The following is a 24,440-nucleotide window of genomic DNA, read 5'->3' as shown; positions in this document are numbered from 1 at the left end:
CTAGGTTGATAAGCCCTCGGCCGTACTCCGGCAGCACCTAATTCGAGCCAGGCGCGGGCCGCGTCCGCGGACCGTCAGCGCGGGCGGCGACGCCTGCCGCGCGCTCAGCCTCCCCAGGCCCCGACCCCTCCTTTGTAATTTGAATAAAACGCACCCCCTTGCGTCCACCGCCCAGCCAGCCGCCTTAACCCGCCGCCTTCGCTCTCCCCGACTACAGGCGGAGTGCGCGCAGGAGGAGTGGCGTCGCCGTGTGGGCGGCTGGACTTCGGCTTGTCTCCTTGAGGGTCCGACCTCCGGGCGCGCCAAGCGCGTAGCGATGAGGGCGCGGCCGCAGGTCTGCGAGGCGCTGCTCCTCGCCCTGGCCCTCCAGACCGGCGTGTGCTATGGCATCAAGTGGCTGTAAGTAGGGACTCCTCATCCACACGGACGGGCCCCGGGACGGGCGGCTGGGGCAGCGGAGAGCGTTAAGGGGCCCCCACCCTGGGCCCCTTGGCCCGCGGAAGACCCAGGAGCCGAACTTGCCATGCGGTCGTGGGCAAGTCATTTCTTAAGCCTCCGTTTCCTCCTCTGTAAAATGGGATAACTGTGGTTCTTACTTCCCTGCCGGGGGTGGGGGTGGGGGTGGGGGGAGTGGGGTAGGGTGGCGACGCAGGAGTGAGACAGGCCGCTGGCGAGCTGGAAGATGGAAGTAGACTTCCTCATCAAGTGGCGCAATCAAGAGGGTCTGCGCCCGGCACACAGGGGCCGGCTCAATGTTCTGTTTCCTTGTCAGTCTCTGACCCCAGCCGGAGGTCCTCAAACACAGTCCTGACCCCTTCACTTGAGTGACGTTGGGGAAGTCACTCAACCTCTGAGAGCTTCAGTGTCCTCCTCCACCAAAGGAGGCTAAGAATCACACCTCAGATCAGATGAGCAGAGGCTTGTGAAAGAACCTCGTAAACCGTCATGTGCTGTGCACATGGGACAGGGACTCCTTTAGATATAACGTATTAATGGAGGGCTAGGTGGGAGAGAGCTCACTTCAGTCCTGCAGAAGGGAGTGCCTACTCCATTGGGGGCTGCTGCCAGGCAGGGGGAGAGAGGAGTAAACCCAGCCCCTTCCTGGAGGAAGGGTTGGGAGAGATAAGCTCAGGCCGTAAATAACTCTGAGCAGGGCAGAAGCGTCCAAGTGCCCTAGGAGAGACCAGAGCTCTGTGGTGGGGGCCCAAAGGAGGGGGAGACCCTCTGGTGGGGGGCATGGACTTGGGGCACTGGGGAGATTTTCAGGGAGGAGGTGCCCCTAGACTGAATGTGAGGAGTTGCTTGAACTTTGTCAGGTGGGAGCAGTGTCAGGAAGAGGGTACTTTGGGTGGGGGGACTCCTTGAGCAAAAGCCCAGTAGTGGGAAAGTCCAGGTCAGGACACGGTTTGGTGTTTGGGGTGGGGGCAGGGAGCTGTGCAGATAAAACAGGAGGGAACAGATTATGGGGACTGGGGAGGCGCCTTGGGGAGGGTCCGTGGACTGGGATTAACTGGAAGATGAGGGTGATAGTGGCTGGGCCGCCAGCAAACAGTCTCGAGGTCATCGGCCCTGCTGGGGCTGAGTTATTGATTAATTGGTGATTCAAGAGGCGAACCCCATCTTCTTGCAGTTTCGTTTGCAAGGAGAAGCCTGGGCTCAGTGGTCTCCCAGCCCTGGGGCACTGGCTTTTCCCAGCTGTTTCTGATGAGTTTTGTGGGTACCCGACACTGTCAGGCCTGGCAAGAACTTCTGCTCAGTGAATCGAAGTCCTCCCCTCCCCTCCCCACTCCTCTGCCACCATTTTACAAACAAGGGAATTGAGGCTTAGAGAGGAAAAGTATTTGCTGAAAAGCACAAGGAGTGTCAGAGGCAGAGAACTGGGCTTAGGTGACATTTGCTGCTCATAAGAGTGTTGTGGGGTACACTTATTATCCCAGCCCTATAGTGGGAATGCTGAGGCTCTGAGAAGTGCGTGACTCGTCCGAGGTCCCCAAGTTGGCATGTCGTGGGGTGGGAGGGAAGGAGTAGGTACTGGAATGGCTGAGCCCAAAGTCCATGCTATCCATACTGCATACCTCAGTCTGCCACAGAAATGGGTACCCCTCAGTACCTGCCCTAAAGAAGCTCACAGCCTCTTGGGGGAGACAGATATGCAAAAACTACAAAGTGACTGTGGTCTGTGTCCTCAGAGAGGGATCATGAGAGCCCAGAGAAGTGGTTCATTCCACCTAAAGACAACAGCAAAGACTTCATGGGGAGGTGACTTTTGGGCTTGGCTTTGAAGGATGGGTAGGATTTTGATAGGCAGAGAGAGACTGCAAAGCAGGCATCCTACGTAGGAAGAATAGCAGAAGCAAAAGTTACAGAGACAAGACAGTGCATATGAGGAAACGCAGAGAAACCAGGATGACACGAGCCTAATAGTAAGTGTCCCAGAACATTACTGCTGTGTGCCAGACATTGTTCCAAGAGCTTTAGCCATTTCATCTTGATAATACTCCTGTGAGGTAGGTGATATTCTTATCACCCCCATTTTACAAATGAGGAAACTAAGGTACAGAGAGGTTAAGTAACTTGCCCAAGGTCACACAGCTAATTAATGGTGGCTGTAGGATTGGAACCCAGGAAGGCTGGCTCTGTTAGGCCAAATCTCTTCATAGTGATTAAACTCTTGCTGGAGCTTAAGATAGTAGGGGAAGCAGGAGAAGGAGTGGAGTTTACGAATAACATGCCAGGCATCTTTTCTGAGAGCTATATGGAGATTGGAACCCTGGTGGTATGGGGGTTATCACTATATGACTGCTAACCAAAAGGATGGCAGTTCAGATCCACCAGCTGCTCCTTGGAAACCCCATGGGGGCAGTTCTACTTTGTCCTCTAGGGTTGCTATGAGTCGGAATCGACTCCATGGCAACGAGTTTTGGTATATGGAGACTCTTTCATTTAAATTTTCCAACCACCCTTAGTGATGGGTTCTGTTATTACTTCCATTAAACAGAAGAGGAAGTGGAGGCACAGGAGGGTTCTTTAACTAATGGGGTGTCACAGCTAATAGGCAGTAGAGGCAGGACTTGGAGTTAGGCTATCTGGCTCTCTGGCCTGGGTGCTTAACAGCCTGCTGTTGGTCGCAGGAAGCCACAGGACAGTTAGGAACAGGGAAGTGCACAGTGGGGGTAGGTGCCTGGGGTCTCATCCAGGATGCTCAGCTGTCCTGGGGTTGTTGGGGGCAGGGGGGCTGCTGCCCTGGGCTTTGGAAAGTGAGCTGAAGATGAAAGGGGCATTTGACACGGGGACTGAAACCAGATGTGGCTGAGTGATCTGAAATGTTGGGGGCCTGGGACTCAGCCTGAGCTTCTTGGTGGGCTGGGGGCTGGGGGAAAAGAGGTCAAAGCCTGGTTGCCCATGGAAGCACCTAACCAGAAATAACCTGAGGGGTTCCTCCTCTAGCCCACTGCCCACAGACTGTAGGCCTCTCACCTGAGGTGCTGGGAGACTCTGAGACCAGCAAGTACGTGTGTATATGAGGTGGGGGGCAGGGGGGACAGGAGGAACTCAGGTCTGGGCTGTCCACCTTCTGCTCTGGCTGCCCTGGGTGGGGGAAGGGGGCTAAGGGTGGTTCCAGCCTCCCGTGAACCACTGGGGTTGTCCAGTGAGGGGAAAGGGTCAGCCCCGAGCCTGCTGCTCACTGAGGGGTGAGGCCTCTCAAGGTAGAGAGTCCCAAGAGACCCAGAAGGGACAGAACTACAGCAAAGTGGGGTGGAAGGAGCACCAGACTGGAGCTGGGAGACCTGTGTCCCAGCCTGAGCTCTGCCTGCTCACTGGCCACAAGACCTCAGGCAGATCAATCACTGTAGCCTCTCTGAGGCTCAGTTTCCTCATCTCCAAAATGGGGGTGGAAGGAGCCCTAGCCTGGGATCTGGGAGGCCTGGGTTCTAGCTCAGCTCTGTCTCTGATTGGATGTGTATAGGTGTGGGATAGTTCTGACACTCTTTGGGCCTCAGTTTTCCCATTTGCACATCAGAAGTTGGCAATGGTGTGGAAGCCACCCTTCAGCTTTTCGGTTGACAAGTCTCAGACTGAGGTCAGTTGGGGCTCTATCTTGCAGAAGTGGGGTTCCTCAGGTGGATCAGCATGTGTAGGGAAGGGTGGGCTGGCTTCAGTCCCAGGGGAAGTCTGTGTAGTTGTAGGTGTGAAGGGGAGCCCGTATCATCTCTAGGCAGGACTGGATAGGCAGGCTCCAGGCTTCTTCACCTGCCTCAGTTCCCTATCTTTCCAGCTAGGGGGCAAGAGGTGGACTGGTCCCTCTTGGCTCTGGAGTCCTGAGACAAAGCCTGGGAGGGGACAGGAGGACGCTAGGCACTAGGGCCTGGGAGCTTCTCCTGCCTGGGCCAGTAGCCACAGCCCCAAGCCTGAGGTGGCTGGGTGAAGTAGGGGCAGCTCTGGGGAGCTCTGGTCCCTAGACCTGATTGAGGAGTTGTGACTTGTCAGAGGGAGAGATCCTCCATGGTCACCCCAGGGGGATGGGTCAGGGGAAGGAGGCCCAGAGAGAGTCTGGTTCTGCCTGGGCCTCCTAGATCCCAGTTCCTGCTCCTTCTTCCCTGCCACATGGGCAGCAGGATGGGGTAGAGAGAGCCCAAAGGGAGGAGCTCAGGGGCCTGGCAAAGGTCTGCTTGGAGCTCAGGCTTGGGGAACAGGGTCTCCTCTGACTTCACTGCTGCCCCACTCTTGGGATCAGTTGGGTCCACAGAGACAGAACCACAAGGCTTCCCAGGGCAAGATTCATGGGTCCCTAGGCCCCATCCCTGATCAGGGTCCTCCTCATCTGGAAGCCAGCAGACGTGTAGATATTATGACTCTCCCTGGTAGTAGCATGGGCTGAAGGCTACCTTCTGAGTGTGGTGGGGCATGGGGGAACCTTCTGAGACCTCTGAGCCCAACTCTGCTGCAGATTCACCTGGTAATGAGTGGGTTGGTGCTAGCACTTAGCATTGTGCTCCCTGACTGTGGAGTTAGAGAGAAACCCTAGAGCCCAGGTTACTTAAAAGGATGGCCTCCTTCATACTCCAAGCCTGACTGCTGGGTCCCTGGGCTAGAATTCAATATATGGCCTGACCCCTGTGCCTAAGAGAGAAGAATGCTATGGAGGCAGGTCCGGGAAGGAGGCCCTTCTTAGAAGGTTGCCTTACCTGGGCCAAGTACCCTAGAGCTGCCTAAGGGTAGAGCTACTGACACCATCAGGAAACCAACTCAGTGACAAACCAGGGCAGGGAGGATAGTGAGGAGACTCTGTAGTAAGCCAGGCAGGAGATGATGGTGTACCTGCCTTGAAGGGTGTGGCTGGATTTGAAATGCTTTATGGCAGGGCTTTCAACTAGTTCGTTTTGGTTCCACCCCAGATATACTGAATCAGAACCTACATTTTAACAAGATCCCCAGGTGATTCTTATGTATAACTTCCTGGGAACTTGTTAGAAATGCAAATTCTCAAAAGGGAACTTGTTAGAAATGCAAATTCTCAGCAGGGGTTCAAACCTGAACAAACCCAGTTTGAAGCCCTGCATTATGAATGAGTACCACCCAGGTGCAGAGATGGGCTGGGTATGGTGGAAAGGGAAAGAGAGGAATGTGGCTCCAGTGATGCAGGTAAAGCCAAATAGCCAAGCTTGCATTACCCTAAATTGTCTTTGCCAGTGGAGACTGCATCGGTGGTGGGCATGAAAAACTATGGATGGGAAACTGAGGCCTGGGGAGGGGCAGTGATTTGCCCAAGGTCACTTGGTGGGTGAGCAGCCCAGCCAGAGCCTGAGCCCAGATCTCATGCCCCTTAGTCAGTCCCAGGATGAGAGATGCCCTCAGCACCTCGGCCTCCCCCCACAGACCTCTCAGTACAGGCCTCGTCTGTGAACTCTCTCTCCCCTCTGTCCCTCTTCTGTCCTCTCTTCCACCCTCTCCCCTCCTTGCCCCCACCCCCAGATAAACCAAAATGTTTCCAATTAGGGATCTGCTGAAGTGAGGCAAGCTGGGCAAGATGTCCAGACGGATAACTCCCCGCCTCCCGCTCTAATCCTTGATTACCTCCCCGAGGGGGACTTAGTTAGAAACGGTCATTACCACTAATTACTAGATGACCGCATCACCCTCCTCGGGAGTGGAATGCTGCCGCTGCCTCCTGCCTCCTGATCTCCTGGCCTGCACGCTCTGGTGGCGTGGCCGAGCCTTCTCTCTCCCCCCTGCAAGAAGCTGCAGCTGCTGGTGGCTCAGTTCATGGCAGGGGGCACCCCCACACTGCATAGGCTGCTGCCTGCCCCAGCCCCTCGCTCAGCAGCTCCTGCCTCCTAGGCAGGTCCCTGGGCTTCTGCACTGCCCCCACCCTCAGCCCACCAAGTGCTTCCATAACGGCTTCCTGTTTATCCTCTGCCCTCCTGGGGAGTCTGAGGCTTCACCTAGGAGTGCCACATGAAGGTCTCCTTTATAACATCATGTCTCCCAGCCAGCTGCGGAGGCTTGACAACTTCAGAGATGAAGAGACTGGGAGTGGGTCCCCCAGCCAGTGAAGCCCCAGGAGCGCAGAGCACCCCCCTGGAGTCACAGCAGCCAGCACCCAGCATCCGGGAATTGCCCGTTGGCCTGAGCTGAGCTCCCCAGGAAAGGGCTTGGCCCACATTATCCCTCTTCTTGGCATGAGCAGGAGCTGAGGGGAAAGCAGTGGAAGGCAGCCCCATTTAAGTGCCTGCTGGTGCCTGGTCCTGGGTATTTTATTTGCTGTATCTCATTTAAACCTTCCCATTTTACAGCTGAGAAAATAGGCTCGGAGCGGAAGGGAAGGAAGTTGGGCAAGGGTGAAGGGCAGAGCAGGCTCAGGACAGACCAAGTGTTGACGGCCCCAGGCCAGTGCTCAACAGAGAGGGGAGGCCTGAAGGAAAGGCCTCATGGGAAGGGCAGCGTCAGGAGGAGGTGGAGCGGCTGGGCTCTGGAGCCATCTGGCATGGAATCCCTGGGAGAGGCCAGCAAGCCCAGCCCCTGGGGCGGCCTCAGTGTCTTCCTCTGTACAAAGGGGGAGTCATAACCTCCTCCAGGCCACTGCCTCTGGGCCTTGTGAGAGCCGGCTGAAGCACGGAACCAGAGGCTCTGTAAACTGTGAAGTGCCGTTCCCATGTCGAGCAGTTACTTCACAACAGCGCATGTGTTTCAACAGTGTGAACCTCCGAGTGCTACTGGGTGGAGAAGGAGGGACTGTTAACAACCAGGAAACACACTGAGGTGATGACATATGCCTCTGTGTGGTCAAACCCCACCCAGCAAAGGCTGCAGGAATTCAGACAACAGGTTGGCTGAGGTTTCCCAATGTAGGAGAGCCTCAGTGGCTCCAAAGGCCAGGGAGGACCAGAACGATCCGGTTTGGGTCAAGACACCATGCCTGGGGTCTGCCTTTTGCTGGAAGCTGAGATCCAGATATACCAGACATTTCTCATAGTTTGGGGAGTGGAGGCTGGGCCAGGGGTCACAAAGAGGGGAGAACACTCAGGACACCCACAGTCAATCTCAGACAAGTTGGGTTGTGCCATCCCAACTTCAGATGCCAGGCACAGTCTGCTCCCCGGACCTCTGGGAAGATGAATGTATTTGGGGTTTTAAGGTGGGTAGGGCATGGCAGAGAGTGAGAGGCAGGAGGAAGTAAATTAACCTATTGAGTATTTAATGTAACATGTATTATCTCATTCAGCCCTTGCAAGACACCTACAATGTCGGGGGTCCGCATTTTGTAGTTGATGCTCAGACAGGGGCAGCAATTTACCCAAGATGGCACAGCACATAGAAGGCAAAGCTTGAACTAGAACCCCAGTCTTCTAACTCTCCCTCGTTCAGGATTTGCCTGGTAAGGGGTGAGGGAACCCATCTATGAATGTTCCAAATGCTTTACATATATTATCTAAGTCTCATCTTAGCCGTTTGGAGTAGAAATAATCATTTCCTTATAACAGATGAGGACCATGGAGCTCAGAGAGATTAGGTAACTTACCTAGATCACACAGCAGGTACCCTAAGCCCATGCTCTTCCCTGGAACACAAACTGGGATGTTGCCTTGTAACTGGTGGTAGGTTTCTCTAGCCATTAGACTAGAGGCTCCTTGAGGAAAGGATCTGTGTCATGTTCATTGCCAAATGAGTCCGGGGAGAGTAGGTGCTAGTAATATTCTTCCACAGTAGATCAAATTCATTTACTCATGCCGTTATTGGAGTAGAGGGAAAGGCACTCCTGGCATCAGGAAAAGCTTGGGCAGAGACATGGTGGCAGGAAAGGCTCTGGCTTGTCAGAGAATCTGGGAGTCTGGGGTGGCCAGAGCTTAGGACATGCTGGGGATGAGACAAGAGGCTGGAGAGGGCTGAGAGGCCAGATCTTGAGGAGCCCTAGATGTTGGGTGGCATGGCAGTGCTTGGCCCTGACTAGATGGGTGTGAGGAGGCTGCCTGCAAGTCGGAAAAGACCACCAAGGCAATAATCGTGGTAGCTGCCATTCACTGAGCACTGACCACAGGTGTCAGCCCCTGGCAGAGCATGTGAGGCTCATGCTCTGATTTCATGCCTCAAATCATGCTGGAGGAGAGGCTAAGGAACTTGCTCAAGGTTGCATGGGAAGTGATGGGGGGCAAGAGTCTACCCAGGTCTGTGCTGTTCCCCTGGCTCTGGGCTGCCTCCCTCGGGATTTCCAGCCAGGGCTTCTGGGATCTTGGCCTCTCTGGGTCTCAGCCCTGGTCCTGGGTGAGGATGGCTATGACCACGACAGGAGTGTTACTCAGCCCTTGTGGCTGCAGATTAGCCTCCTTTTGCCCCTCCTGTCCCTTCAGGGGTCTTTTCTGGGTTCCTGAAGGCCAGCTGGCTCTGGGGGTCCCTGCTGCTGTGGGTCGGGGGGGACAGGGTGAGTGTATGTAGAACCCTTTAGGGCTGTGGGGGCCCCTTTAGCCTGTACTTAGAAGGAGTGCTGCCTGATGCAGTCTGCTCCTCAGAGAAGGCCCAGGAGAAAGGCAGATCCAGGATGGAGCCCTGGTCTTTAGAGTCTTGGATCCCAGTGCCCAGAGCCCGGATCTGGGAAGCCCTTAGGTCTTATAACATCACCAGGGATCATAGAGACCCCCTAAAGCAGCATTTCCCAAAGCATGGATGAGGATAGCACACCTCAAAGATTGAGCTTTGTGCTCAGTGTGCTCAGCAGACTCTGAATTAAACAAAACCAAGCCTTTTGCTTTGCTATAGGACTTCTCAGGGCCTTTAAAATTTAAATGTTCATCATGACACTCCAAGAGGGGGCTTTTACACCGTGTTCCCCAAATGTACTTGACCACAGAACCCTTTTTTCAGTCTCACTGAAGCCCATTCTGGGGAATGCAGTTTTACAGGTATAGACACTGAGGCCCAGAGAGAGGCAGTGATTTCTGTAAGGTCATACAGCAAGTTAGTGGCAGAGTCTAGATTAGAAACTAAATTTTCTGAGTTCTGATCAATCACAAAATTGATAACAATCTCTAACATGTATATAGGACTTTATGGCCTAATGAATGGGTTTAATGATTAAATGAAACAGCAATGGGAAGCTCTTTACTCAAGCTGCATGTAGTAAATGCTTAGTAAAGAGTATGTATTATTATGCTGATTATAATAATCTAGCACTTGCCATAGTGTCTGGCGCATAGTAATTTTCAATGTCAAATGAATCAATAAGGAGTAACAATTCCAACTCACACAGCTGTGTGAGAACTGAATAAGGTAGTGGATGTGAGCTATCTGTGAACTGTAAAACTGTTTATTGTTATTATAGTGATCAGAAAGCTTAGGCAGGAGAAGGGTCACAATCCTGTTATGAATGAGGGCCTGTGGCCCAGAGAGGGGCAGTGATGTGCCCAAGGTCACACGGGTCAGAAGGGAAGCCATGGCACTACCCATGATGGTGCTTTGCTTCTGGGTTCCTGGCTGTCGTCCAACAAAGGCCCCAGAGACCATTGAGGAGAAGGCTGGGACCAGTAGGGGGGGTGAAGGCAATGCTGCCTCTCACAGCCCGTTCTCTTTCCTTCCACTGGTTGCTGCCCTTTGGGTGTGTAGGGCGCTGTCCAAGACGCCGGTGGCCCTGGTGCTGAACCAGACGCAGCACTGCAAGCAGTTGGAGGGCCTGGTGTCTGCACAGGTGCAGCTGTGCCGCAGCAACCTGGAGCTCATGCACACCATCGTGCATGCCGCCCGCGAGGTCACGAAGGCTTGCCGCAGGGCCTTCGCAGACATGCGCTGGAACTGCTCCTCCATCGAGCTCGCCCCCAACTACCTGCTTGACCTGGAGAGAGGTAGGGAGCTGACAGGCTGCTAGCACCTGCTGAATGCACGCAGGTGGGGATGAATGAATACAGACATAAATATGCATGTTTAGATAGGCGGATGAGTTCATGGATGGATGGATGGATGGATGAATGGGTGAAGGATGGATGGATGGATGGATGGATGGATGGGTGAAGAGATGGATAAAGGCATGGATGGATGGACATATGGGTGGATGAATTAATAATGAATTCATTCATAGATACAGCTACTCAGGCATGAATTAATGAATGAATAAACATGGATGAATGAATGTTCCAGCACAGGGTACAGTACAAATGCATGTGTACCCTAATGCATGAATGAAGGGCTGACTGATGCCTGCATCATGACCAAAGGTCATTGCCTGCTGTACTAAAGGCCACATGTCAGAGAGGCTCTTGGAAGGGGGTATATAAAACAGAATGCTATACATTTGATAAAATCCAGCACCCTTTCTTGATGGAAACCCTAAAGAAGACTGAAATAAAAGGGAAATTCCTCAGTATGATTCAGGGCATATATGGAAAACTGACAGCCAGCATTATACTGGATGGAGAAAGACTGAGAGCTTTCCCCTTGAAATCGGGAACAAGACAAGGGTGCCTGTTCTCACCACTTCTATTCAATATTTTATTAGAAGTCCAAGCCATAGCAATAAGACAAGAGAAAGAAATAAAAGGTATCCAGATTGGAAAAGAAGTAAAATTATCTCTATTCACAGATGAAATAAAAGTTTTACAAAAAGAGAGAGAGAGAGAGAGAGAATGCTATAGAGCTCACCCTCAGGGCAGAAACAGGTGTGCCACAGGTAATTCTAGACCAGGCAGACTGAAATTTCTCTGAGACCTTTGTACGGTAGAGAGCCTTCTGATGGGCAGAAACACCCTGATGGATTTAAACTCTCCTCACATGGCAATGATGTCTCTCATGGATCCTTAATGGTAACAGCTAATGTTTGCGCAGCACTTGACACAGCTTCCTTCCTTCCCAAATTATTTGAACTTCAGGAAAAGCCTGTGAGGTAGGTATTATCACCCACATTTTGCAGTTAAGGAAACTGAGGCTTGGGAGGGGGTGGAGCCAGGGCTCAGACCCAAGACCTTTCCACGACAGCCCACAGTGGAGGCACATTGGTTCTTTTACACACTGGTCTCGCCCATTGGGGTGTGAGTTCTTGGAGGAGCTCAGGACTGTGCGTTCATTTCTATAAAGCAGCCCCAACACAGTGCAGGAGCCAGTGAGGGCAAGAGTACTGGATTGTGAGTGTGTGTGTGTGTGAATAGGAGAGTATGAGTGAGGGTGTGCCTATGAGGGTGTGAGGAGGTTTACTGGCTCGTGTGAGTGAGCGTGCAAGTCAGTGAGTGTGTTTGTGGGAGAATGTGGGGGTGGGTGGGATGGCGGACTGATGGCCCTAGTGCTGTCCTCCACGTGCACCACCCTGGTCACAGCCCCTGCCTCCTGCCCACCCTGCTCCCACACTCTGCCCACCCAGCCAGGCAGGGGACAAGGGAGGAAGGTGGGTCGAGGAGGAGGGTGGAAGCCCAAGCTGACCCTGCGTCCGCTGTTCTGCAGGGACCCGGGAGTCGGCCTTCGTGTATGCGCTGTCGGCGGCCGCCATCAGCCACGCCATCGCCCGGGCCTGCACCTCCGGCGACCTGCCCGGCTGCTCCTGCGGCCCCGTCCCAGGTGAGCCACCCGGGCCCGGGAACCGCTGGGGAGGATGTGCGGACAACCTCAGCTACGGGCTGCTCATGGGGGCCAAGTTTTCCGATGCTCCTATGAAGGTGAAAAAAACAGGATCCCAAGCCAATAAACTGATGCGTCTACACAACAGTGAAGTGGGGAGACAGGTAACCACCCACCCCACCCGCCCCCAGATGGTTGTGCTTGTGCCATGAGCCAGAAAAGGGCCACCCAGTGTGCACCGATGGAGGGGTGGGGGCGTGGGCCCCAATCAACCTGTACCCCAACTGCTGACCACCTCCCTCAGCTCCTCCCTCTCCAGCTGGTGGGGGCTTGCTGGGCCCCTCCTCCAGGTGCCCCACCAGGATTCGGGTTGGAGAACGTTGGCAGAGCAGAAGAAGCCCTGAGCTAGGAGTCAGGAGCTCTGAGTTCTGGCCTCGGCTCTGACACTAACTTGCTGTGTGACATTGGGCAAGTCACCTTCCTCTCTGGCCTCAATTGTTGCCATCTATAAAATAGCTCAGTCTATAAATGGTAGGGTGATCTGATGTTCTCTATGTCCCCATCTGCTGGGACCCTCAGGCTCTTCCTCTGGAGCTCTCATCCAAGAGTTGGTGTGACAGGAGGCATGGAGAGGGCTGTGGGACAACAGAGGCTTATACTAAGGAGTTGTCTCTTGGATTTAATGGGAACTCCCTCCCCAGCCTCTGACCCGTCTCAACCTCAGAAACACAGCATTTCCCCAACATCTGTTATTTTCAATTTTTCGTTAATTCCTTAACTCAGTCCACAAAGTGTTGGGTGAGTGAGTGCATAAGTAAAAAAATGGAGCTTTTTATTTTTTTGAAAATTAAAAGAAAACCACACAAATGAACTGTAAATCAATCTGTGTCAGGCACTGTGCCATGTGCTTTATTACTCTTGTCTCCTGTAATCCACAAAACAACCCTGTAGGGAGGTACTATTATCCCGTTACAGATGGGGAAATGACCTGGTGAGTGGCAGCCCTGGCTTCTGTCCAGACATCATCTCAGTCACTCTTCCCTGCCGCCCTTTTCTCCCCATTTAACAGTCACCAAGTGAGTCATAATGACCTTGTGTGCTCAGACAACGTCACACAGGCAAAAGGAGCTCAGGTCTGTGGGACTCCAGGTCCAGAGGCCTCCACGCCCTACCTTCTTCTCACAATGGTCTCCCTCGTGTGAGCATTCTAGGAAGTCTAGGCCAGTCTTGACAGCAGGGGAAACTGAGGCCAAGTCACACCACGGGTCTTTAGCAGAGCCTGGCTGGGGACCCGGGACTTCCACCTCCCAGCTCTGGGGACCTACAGCCAGAGTCACAGAAACTCAGCAGGAGCCCTCTACCCCGCCACTGGCCCAAGAGCCACCCCCGACTCCCTCCTACCCAATGCAGTCCTAAGAGGGTCCTCAGCCTCAGGAGCACACGAGGCCTGTTCCTGGGGCCCAGATGCCAAGGAGCTGGCCTCCCTGGGACCATTTGCACAATGGGCATAGTCCTCCTCCCCCAGGCCACAGGGCCTGTGTGAGGACTAAATGAGATCACGAACAGAAAGTGTGGAGTGCAGTACCTGTCACACAGTGGGCCTCAGGAAGCTCTAGGCCCCTCCCCACCCCACCTCCTCCTGTCTTACGCTAAGGGAGTAAGCATAGTTTACTTCCCTTTGACTCAAAAGCGCCTTGATGTCTTGGGAGGGTGAACATGCCTCTGGGGGCGTGCTGACACAATTCCTGTGCTTGCCACAGGCTTTGCTCAGCAAATTCCAGATTTTATACCCAAGTGGGCTCTAGCACTGTGAGGGGAAAGGAGCCCTGGGAATGTGCCCTTCCTCTGTGCCTCAGTTTCCCCATCTCTTTGATGCAGGGGGTGGGCCCAAGTGACCTTTGCAGCTCTTTTCACAGGGCAGACAGGGCAGAAGGAGGATTTAAAAGGCAGAATTGGAAGGCCCTTTGAAGGCATCTAACCCATTGCCCCTCAGGTACAGATGGGGAAACTGAGGCCCAAGGAAGATGGTGGGGCAGAGTCACTTCCAAAGCTAGAGTCTCACCAAGCCCCAGAGCCTCACCAAGCCCCAGAGCCCAAGCCTCCCCTTTCTCTACCATAATGGTTACTTAAACTGATTTTTTTAAACTAATGTTTTTTTAAAACTAATTTTTTTTAACTAATTTAACTTTTATAGTTCACAAAATCCTTTCATATATGTCATTTCATGTAATCTGTACAACAACTCTGCAAGGTAGGACTTATGTGCCTATTTTGCACGTTTTGTACCTAGTGGTTAAGTGGCTTGTTAAGGGTCACCTGGCAGGAGAGCTGGCAGTGGAGGGAAGAGGCAAGCCAGGCCAACGGGACTTGCACCAAGCACTCACTTCTTTCCTCTCTTCCCTTTCCCCCACCTTCTTCCCCCTCCCTCCCCCTTCTCCCCTTCTTTTTTTTCCAGCAAGCATTTAATGAGCCCCACTTTTGTGTGAGAGAAAGCATGGAACAATTAAAAGCTGCAGCTTTTGGAATCACCCTCTGACCTGGGTTCAAATCCCATCTCTGCGATTTTCTAGCTGTGCAAACTTTGGCATGTGACTTAGCCTCTCTGAGCCTTTGTTTCCTCTTGGTAAAATGGGGGAAATAATGATACCTCCTTTGGAAGGCTATTGTAATGGTTAAACACAATAATGTGTTAGAGTGTTTAGTATATAGTAGGGGCTTGATAAATGGCATCCATTTATCCAAAGGTCACTCTCTTCTGCCTGCCTCTCTCAGCTGCCCCCCAGGTTGGAGGAGGAACAGTGGACCCACAACACTTCACAGCTTTAGAGCAAAGAACTCAGCCACTTGAGGCCCAGAGTGGGTAGTGACCCCTGAGAGCACCGAGCCACGCGGGTGGGAGTTGGCAAGGGCCAGGGTCCTGGGCAGGCCAGGGAGGGGCTCTGGCTGCCAGCCCAATGCCCTCCCCTGTCCGCAGGCTCTCCGTGCCTCTCTGGAAGTGAAGTGTAAGTGCCACGGGGTGTCTGGCTCCTGCTCCATCCGCACCTGCTGGAAGGGGCTGCAGGAGCTGCAGGATGTGGCTGCTGACCTCAAGACCCGCTACCTTTCGGCCACCAAGGTAGTGCACCGACCCATGGGCACCCGCAAGCACTTGGTGCCCAAGGACCTGGACATCCGGCCTGTAAAGGACTCGGAGCTCATCTATCTGCAGAGCTCACCCGACTTCTGCATGAAGAACGAGAAGGTGGGCTCCCACGGGACGCAGGACAGGTAAGGGCCTGACACCAGCCCAGCAGGAAAGGCCATGAGCAAATACGCAGCTGGGTCTCAGTTGGTGTTTGGGGACTAGAGTCACTGCCCAGCTAAGGAGATGGCCCCAGGTTGTCAAAGTAGAGATGCCAGGGTGCAAGGGCCTGTAGCAGAGCTCTGGGAGTGCCTGCTGTGTGCCTTGCCCAAGCAGGGGTCTGTCCCACCTTCCCCTAGTGGGGGAGACAGAGATGGGAAGAAACAATGACTACATCAGGAGACAGGGAGAGAGGTTGCCCAGTCATGAGCAGTTACAGAATGGCACTGGGTAGACAGGAAGAGCAAGGCAGCAGGGGGCTGCTGACTGTTTGAGAGTCAGAGTAGACTTCACAGAGGAGGGGGTTTTGAGGTGGGCCCTGGAGTATGAAGAGGAGTTCGGTAGGCTCACACAGCGATAAGGACATGCCAGACTGAGGGCGTGGTGCATGCAGTGACCCCCAAGGCTGGACACCTGGTGCCCTCAGGCCTTATAGGCAGGGCACAATGTTGAAGGCAAGGCCAGGTCTCACTGGTCTCTGGGCCCAGCATTGCGCAGGCCAAGTCCTGATCTTCACCCAACTGCCCCACAGACTTCAGCTCCGCTCCCCGTCCATGCACCAGAAACCTATCTCCATTTTCAAAAATATGATTTGGGGAGTGTTTTGGAGCTGGACAGAGCCCTGGAGGCCTTCCAAGTGATTTTCCTGAAATGCTAGTCAGCTCTCCTACCTCCTCTCCTCAAGAACCTCCAGGGCTCCCTGCTGTGTGTAGATTGCAGTTTGTCCTTTAGGATAGCACCAGGCTCTGCAGAGGCTGCCCCGTCAACCACCCTGCTCTCCAGCCAGGTCCTGTGCCCACCTGCCTGCAGGCCCCTGACCTGCTGTACCGTCCTTTCCTTCTGCTCATAGTTCCTGCTAAGCCTCCCAGTCCAAGCTCGAGTTGCTTCCTCCTAAAGGGACCCCGATCTGCTCAGTGGGTTCTCCTCTGGTTTCTTCCCTTGCTCAGGGCAGCCACCTCCCCTTTAGGAGCCTCCGTTTTCTCACCCCTGCAGTGGGGGTGGGAACTTCTTCCTCACAGGATGATGTAAGTGAGCGGCCCGACTGGCCCTCAGCCCTGAGTGTGTATTTCCTGCATGGGGAAGGGCCCAGAGCTCCATCAAGGCCAGCCTAGCCATCCTAGAATCCCTTAGGGTGCCTAACGTGGGGCCTAGTGGAGAATACCCCCCCACCCCACCAAAAAAGCCCCTTGCCATCAGGTCGATTCTGACTCATAGCAAGCCTATAGGACAGAGTAGAGCTGCCCCATGGGGTTTCCAAAGAGCTGCTGGTGGATTCAAACTGCTGACCTTTTGGTTAGCAGCCAAGCTCTTAACCACTGCACCACCAGGGTTTGCTGATGGAGAATAGGCCCTCAGTAAATGTTTGTTGAATGAATAAATGAAGGAAAGATAAATGTCATACAACCTCCTCATTGGACAAATGAGGAACTGAGGCCCAAGGGGACGTGGGGGCAGTGGCCAGGTTGTGGCCTCCCAGGAAGTCTGCACAGAGCTGCAGGTGGATCCAGGGCAACTGCACTCACACACCACTTCTCAGATGCACAGCCTTTGTGGAGAGTGAGGTTGGCCAGCTTTCTGTGGAGAGAGAGTGCCCCATGCCCAACATGTGTGCACCCTTCTCCCTGGGCCCAGCACTCTCCCATCTCTTCCTGGAGACACCCTGGTCCCAGTTTCAGAGCCGGGGCTGGGATCCCTATAGATGGCTCCATCATGGCTGCTGCAGCCAATCAGGGAGCCAGTGTTGACTACAGACCTACTGTGTGCTGGGTGGGGCTAGGGAGGTTCTGGGGACCGGGGTTGGGGGGTGGGTTAAGGGGCAGCATTTCCCAAAGATGGTTCTGGAGACAGCTAATCCTGAGACGCTATAATAGAAAGAGTTCTGCACTCAAATACATCTGGGAAATTCTCTGGAGATTCAGAAGACACGATAACCTATTAAAGGCTCTGAGGAATCCTGCTGCGAAGGCTTTGGCTAAGCCCGTGTTTCCCAAAGGTGTTTGCCTGTAGAACTCTTTTATTAAGGAGCCCCTAATAGCATTCCACAAAACTAGTGTTCTGTGGGGTTAAAAGAGTATTGAACCCGAGCGGGGGTGTCTGAGAACGAGTCTGGCACATAGTTGGTACCCAGCCAGCATTTGCTTCCTCCCCAGTCCACAGTCCTGTCTCCAGGAGAGGGAGGGGTGCTTTGGGGGCTCTGTCCTCACAGGCCAGGGCAGCAGGCTCAGGAGGAGGCCCAGGCTCCCATCTGGAGGCCAGATTGAGGGGGTTGGGCAGATGCGAGTGAAGATGGAACCAGGTCAGACCCCCGAGACAGGAAGGAGTGGAGAGCCTGGACTGAGGCAGCCAGGGTAGGTGTGATGAGGACAAGGCAGGGGTGGGGTTCTGGAACCCAGGGGACCAGGGGAAGCACACTGAGTACCCCAGAGCAAACGGGGTCTTTCAGGATCCGGTGAGGGGCTGTGTGTCAGTTCTGATCCTGAGATGGCAGTCTCCTAGGTAGGTGAACTCGAGCCGCTCCCTTCCCTCATCTGAGGCCCAGTTTCATCTGCTGTGGAGTGGGGACCATAACACATCCCTCATAGGGTCAGTGGTGATATACAGTTACATCTACCAAGCGTCTCTGCTGTGCTAGGCAGCGTTAGTCACATGGGAGTTCTCAGTACCAGCAGTACCCCCTCCCTCCAGACCCCAGGCTGCCAGGCCTGTACCTTCCCAGCTGCACCCACTCTGCCTCTGGGGTTTGCCCCCACAATACTGAGGAGGAGACCCCATCCCCACAGCACCACCTGCCAGCCCCCTGGCTTCTGCTGCGCTCAGCTCTCCATCATTCCTCTGGGATAGGCTTTCACAGACATCTGTATTGATCAGCTTCATCTGCAGACAAACAACCCCGATATCTCAGTAGCTGACAACCGTACACACTTACTTCTTGCACCCATTACATGAGGCTGCAGGTCAGCTGTGCTTTTCCTGATTCCGGCAGCAGATGTCGTGGGAAAGAAAAGTGTTCACTTGTGGCAGAAAAACACAGAGGCTACAGGAGCCTAGAGGGGCCTTCACCCAGGTCGGGCATCAAGGAAAGCTTCCTGGAGGAGGGGAGATGGGAGCTTTATTAGCTTAGGGGATTTGTGGGGTCGGATGTAAATAAGCCTTGTTAACTGTAAAAGACATGTGTTCAGGGCATCTCTGGAGAGGCTGGCCCCTAGCTGGGGAAGATGCCTCCCAGCCTTCCTCAAATTCCTTCACCCTGGGGAAACTGGGGCCTCATCAGGGGTCAGTAGTCCATATTCTAAACCCTAGCCCTCTTGTCATGTTTTTCCAGAGGCCTGTGACCCTGCCCCCTCAAGCCCTGGGAGCCAGGCATCCAAGTGGCCCTTCCTCCAGGCCTCATCTTCTCTAACTTCCCCCTGCCCCCCACCTGAGGCACCGTATCAGGCCTCTTCTGGCTCTGAAGTTGGAGGCTTGGTTTTCAGACATTGCATGTCAGGGATTCAGAAATAAAAATGGAACTCCGCTCCCTTCCTACCACCAAGGGTGGAGTAGTCAGCCAGAGGCCTTCAGGATAAACCTGAGGGAAATTAATGGGTATTGAGTGGGTAAACTGAAGCCCAGACAGGTTAAGTGACTTGCCTGAAGTCACACAGCCAGTAAGCGGGGGAGCTGGGATTTGAACCCCATCTGTCTGGCTTGAGGCATGTGTTCTTCCTGGTGTCTCTTGTCTCCTGTCCAGGAACTGCTTGCAGCCCCCACATACAGGTCACCTCCTGACTCTCTCTTCAGGTGCTCCCCTTCCTTCTCACCACGTGATCCCTGCCCAGCTCAGGCTGCTGCCCCAGCCTCCTCCCTGGCCTCCCTGCCTCCAGCCCTACCCCTTCCATTTGTTCTCTCACTGTTCTTAGGTCAAGTCAGGTCCTTTGCGTTTACCTTCCTCTGCTTTGGATTCCATTCTTCAGGAAATATCCTAGATATTTCCTCCTCCAGGAAGACTTCCTGAACTCCCACAGACCCTGTGCTTACCCTGTGTGACCTTGGGCAAGTCCTTTCCCCATTCTGAACCTTGGTTTTCCCATCAATAAATATGAGGATTGGATTTGGTCATCTCTAGGGCTTTCCTGAGGAGCCCTGGTGGTGCAGTGGTTAAGCACTCAGCTGCTAACCAAAAGGTTGATAGTTCATACCCACCAGCCACTCCACAGGAGAAAGATGTGGCAGTCTGCTTCTGTAAAGATTATAGCCTCGGAAACCCTATGGGGCAGTTCTACTCTGTCCTATAGGGTTGGTATGAGTTGGAACCAATTTGATGCCAACGGGTTCTTTGATTAGGTCTTTCCCATCTCAGGCATTCTGGGACTTCTCTGTCCACACACCTGTGGGGACATTTTTACCCCTGTCCCATGTCCCAGGGCACTGCTGCTCCATCCCCAACTGCATCCCATGAAAACATCCCCTCTCGGAGCTTACCCCTCAGCCCTGCTAAAGGGTTTGCCAATCTGAACAGATGTTTTTCACTAAACTAAAGCAGGGCTTCAAACTGGTTTGGTTCAAACTCCTGCTGATAACTTGCGTTTCTAACAAGTTCCCAGGCGATGCTAATGCTGCTAGTTAGGGACCAGTTCTGAGAATCACTAGTAGATCAGTGATTCTCAAAATTTATTATGCATAAGAATCACAGGGGATCTTGTTAAAATGTAGATTCTCATTCAGTATACCTGGGGCAGAAATGCAAATTCTCAGCAGGGGTTTGAACCAGAACGAATGGGTTCCAAGCCCTCAACTGAAGAATTGATAGCAACAGAAGGATATTTGCATGTTATAGAGATCTTCAGTGTCTTCTTTTGCTCGAGAGTACCCAGCAACAACAATGCCCTTAGAGAAGCTGATTATTTCAAATTCTCCAAAGATCAAAAACTCAGAGGTGGACACCTTCCCAGTGGGGCTGAGTCTCAGACTATGGCTGGGGGGAAGCTGGGACGTGTGTGGGGGTCAAGGGGGGAGTGACTGGAGCCAGGCTCACTGACTCCCCCTCCCTCCCCCCAGGCAGTGCAACAAGACATCCAACGGCAGCGACAGCTGTGACCTCATGTGCTGTGGGCGTGGCTACAACCCTTACACAGACCGTGTGGTTGAGCGGTGTCACTGCAAGTATCACTGGTGCTGCTACGTCACCTGCCGCAAGTGTGAGCGCACTGTGGAGCGTTACGTCTGCAAGTGAGGCCCCGTGCCCACCTCACCAGCCCAGGAACACAGACACCCCCCGGAACCCTCGGCGGCTGGGCCAAGGGGCCTGGAGAGACAACCAGTGGGTGTTTGCTTTCCAACGCCAGATGAGGGTGCAAGTTGCACTTGGAAACTACCAGGAAAAGAAGGCCTGGCCACCCTGGCCGAAGGGCTGGGACATCAAAGGAAATGGACAAGAGTAAAAATAACCTGGCAGCGGAGGCCCTAGACTCAGGAGTGCCCACACAGCTGCCTTCCAGGCTGGTTTAAGAAGCCAGTGGCATTAGTTTGACAAGACTGGTATGGACTTGACCTTTCGCGGCCAGAGAGGCCAACTTCCCAGGAAGGAGTCTGCCTGTCCTCATCAGAATGTTCTGCAGGTCCAGCCCTCAGAGACCCCCTCGGCTGCCAGAGCCCCCCAGCCCACCCCAGGGTCTGCGCCTGCTGGGCCCCACCACATGGAACCACTAGCTTGGGTTGTAAATGTTTTTTTTTTTGTTTGGTTGTTTTTTTTTTCTTTCTCTGGGATGTGGGAGCTACAGAAATATTTATAAAACATAGCTTTTTTTTGGGGTGGCTCGCCTCAATTCCTCTTTATATATTATATATATATATATAAATATATGTATAATGATCTATATTTTAAACAAGCTTTTTAAACGGCTGTATGAAATAAATGCTGAGAGAACTCCAGCCCGCCCCTGCAGTTGCTGGCCTCCTCAAGTGAACTCAGTGGATCCTGGGGCTGGCAGGGAGAATGCTCTGCTTTCCAGGCCAGGCGGTCTCCCACTGATGTGCCTCCTTGCACCCCAACCCTGGTCTCCCTGTAAGATCTCTTGGTCAAGGTCAAGGACAAACGTCTTGAAACATAAACCCAGCTGACAGATTCTTTGTTCCTCAGGGACACACACACACACACAGAGGCACACACGCATAGCCTGGTCTTGCTGTCCAACCTGCTAAACGAGCTTCAAGAGAGTCCCCCCTGCCCACTCCCCCGCCGCCCCAGGGCTGGGCACACAGACCTCATGAAGAAGTGGCAGACCCAGGCTGTGGCTAACCCTAGCGGGCTTTCTGTGTGACCCTGGGGAGGGCTTTCCCCTTCCCCAGGCCTCAGTTTCCCCGTTTGCAAAATAGGGGTGGTGGTGATTAAGGTGGGTGACTGGGAAAGGCCCCAGCCTCGTGCCTGGACCAGGCTGGTGGCGGTGCAAGTGGTGAAAAGCAGTTGGATTCCTGCTCTGTTTTGGAGGTGGAGCCAATAGGATTTGTTCCCCATGTGGATATTGGGTGTGAGCAGAGGAGGATCAAGAACGACTGCTAAGTTTTTGGCTGGAACATTGAGGAGGGTGGAGGGGCCATTTGCTGAGACGGGGTGGAACGCTTTGTAGGGGAGGACTAGAGTTCAGACGTGGACATGTGAAGACTGTGATGTCATTGGGCTCCCAGTGGAAATACTGAGTAGATGTGCAGAGATTCGAGTCTGCAGTTCTGGGGAGAGGCCAGGCCTGGAGAGACACATTCGGGTGTCATCACTGAGGGAGTGGGTGGTGTAGGAAAGGGAGAGGTTACTAAGGCCTGGGCCTGGGGCACATCTGCCTCGGAGGTCAGGGAGATAAAGAGGAACTGTCAAAGGAAACAGAAGTAACGGCCAGGGAGGTAGAGGGATGCCAGGTAGGGGTCCTGACAGCCCAATGAAGACAGGGTGTCATGGCGCGCAGAGTCACGGTCCCTGTCTGAGCTTTAGCTTCACCTCCTGGCACGTGAGCGGCACTAATGATCAGGGATGAACAAATGACAAGCGTCCTCAGTGCCTGGCACAAGGTGTGGGGCTCCAGAAAATGGAAGCAGTTATCAATCTGTATCTTTGCACAGCCACGGGGTGATCACACAGACAAAAGATATAAAAAAAACTTTATAAACTGGATGTCTGTGTCGATGGGAGCAGACATTAATGCTGAAGGGAGGGGTCTCCTCCCCAGAGCCAGCTAAGGACTGAGCCGTTACCTGGTGCTGGGGCAGAGAGGGGCCTAGGTAGGATTCAGGCAGGTGAAGCTGGCATTCCTGGGCATGGAGATGGCATGGACCAAGCCCCAGAGGCTGGACTGGCCCTGGGTAGGAGCAGGAGGGTTTTGTGGTCATCCACCAAGCCCCTTCCTGCAACCTCACAGTGGGGATGGTCAGAGTCACAGAACCATGGGCTGGAAGGGGCCTCAAGATAAGTCTTCTGGTCTCCCCTCAATCTGCTTTGCAGATGAGGAAATTCAGAGATGGGAAGGGCCTTTCCTGTGGTCACAGAGCTGATAAAGGAGGCTAGGGGTGGGGGTGCAGGGCCTGCCGGGGCAGGGCTCCAGCCAGCATCTATGCAGCAAGCTCTTGGTGACTGTTTTCCAAGCCTCCATGAAACAAGCCCCTAGAGTGTGTTCACTCCCAGGGCCAGGGCCTCCCCTGCTCCACAGCCTGCGTTGGCTCCCCAGGGCCCACAAACCCAGTCCCCAGTTCCCTGGCCTGGCATCCAAGCCCCCCTCCCCCAGGCCCCAGCTGACTTTTCCAGCCACATTTCCTGAGACTCCCCAGGGGTCCCCCCTCTGCTCCAGCCACAGGCATAACGCTCCAGATACTTAAAGCCTAACTCGGATCCCTCTGGGCCTCTGCTGTCCTCTCTGGCTAGAATGCCACTTTCCCTGTTGGAATCCTGTCAGCCCTCACAGCCCGACTCCACAAGCCTTCCCAGGTGGAAGGGGTCTCTTCCTCTCAGGATCCCCAGTCTTTTGAACCTTTAAAGCAACCGCCACACTCCCAGTAGCAATCGATGCTCACAACCCTTTCACGGCCCAGCTGAATGGTCCCCTTCCCCAGAAAGCCTTCCCTGACCACCCCCAGTCTGGTTCGGGACCTCCTCTGGGTTCCCACAACTGCGGTGCCCTCTGAGACTGCACTGAGCAGAGGTGTGGTGGAGTTCTGCAATGTCTGAATCTGCCTCCCCCACCTGCCTGAGGACAAAACATGCCTCAGGAATGTTGAATTTAGGGGCTGACTTTGGACCTTAACATGGACAAGCAAATGGGGACACCAGACCAAGAACCCACAATGGCTCATAGAGTGATCATAATAATATAAATACTAGCGTTTGTTGTGCATCTACTGTGTGCTATTCCAAACACAGTGTCCCGAGTAATCTTCATGTCTCTCCCCACCCCCGGTGGGTACTGTTATCACAGTTGACAGATGAGCATTCTGAGGCTCTGGGAGGGGAGGTGTCTTACCCCAGGTCTCAGAGGAAGTTCATAGCAGAGCAGGCTCTGAGCCCAGGTTTGTCCAACGCCAAACTCTGCTCCCTTCTCAGGAAGCCTCACTCTAGCTAAGCATGGGGAAGAGCAACATCGGAGGCAGCAGACTGTTTACTGGGGTGAGCAGGGGGCCTGAGCAAAGAGGGGAGTCCTGGAGGCTCAGGACAGGAGACCCAGCTAGGCTTCTCAGTGGACCTGAGGACTGCTGCTGGCCTGTGACCAGGCTCTGTACCTTTCTGGCTGGCCAGGGACTGGATAGCCAAGGGCAAATGGAGGGCTGGCCCCTGGACACTCCTCACCCTGACAGGTCAGGGTTCTAAGAATGCAGTTAGGTATGGCCCCCACTCAGGTCAGACAGGGGATGTGGCCTCTCCCAGTGTGAAATCACAGGGCTCCAGCAACTCCTAGAATCTCAGGAGTGTATCTCAGTATCTCATTGTGCTCAGAGATTTAGAATAAAATCTTGGTATCTTAGAATTCTAGAGTGAAATTCCTCAAAACATTGCACAGCAGGCAACTCAAAGGATTTAAAAGGCCCAGGCATCGATCCATGGGTGTCAGAATTT

At 53.8% G+C, this 24,440-nt stretch overlaps 1 protein-coding gene across 1 annotated transcript; it reads left to right on the top strand.

Annotated features, from left to right (window-relative positions):
- Positions 1-189: 189 nt before the first annotated feature.
- On the top strand, positions 190-20,833 carry WNT11 (Wnt family member 11). Its single transcript, XM_004381979.1, has 5 exons — positions 190-399; positions 10,096-10,331; positions 11,917-12,194; positions 15,005-15,297; positions 20,408-20,833. The coding sequence occupies exons 1-5, from the start codon at positions 317-319 to the stop codon at positions 20,580-20,582; spliced, it is 1,065 nt and encodes a 354-aa protein (XP_004382036.1). The 5' UTR covers positions 190-316; the 3' UTR covers positions 20,583-20,833.
- The last annotated feature ends 3,607 nt before the right edge of the window (positions 20,834-24,440 follow it).

This window comes from Trichechus manatus, unplaced genomic scaffold (genome assembly GCF_000243295.1).
Source record: "Trichechus manatus latirostris isolate Lorelei unplaced genomic scaffold, TriManLat1.0 scaffold00088, whole genome shotgun sequence".
In the NCBI taxonomy this organism is placed as follows: domain Eukaryota; kingdom Metazoa; phylum Chordata; class Mammalia; order Sirenia; family Trichechidae; genus Trichechus; species Trichechus manatus.
Note: the sequence above shows the minus strand (reverse complement) of the source record. Positions and strands in the feature narration are given on the sequence as shown.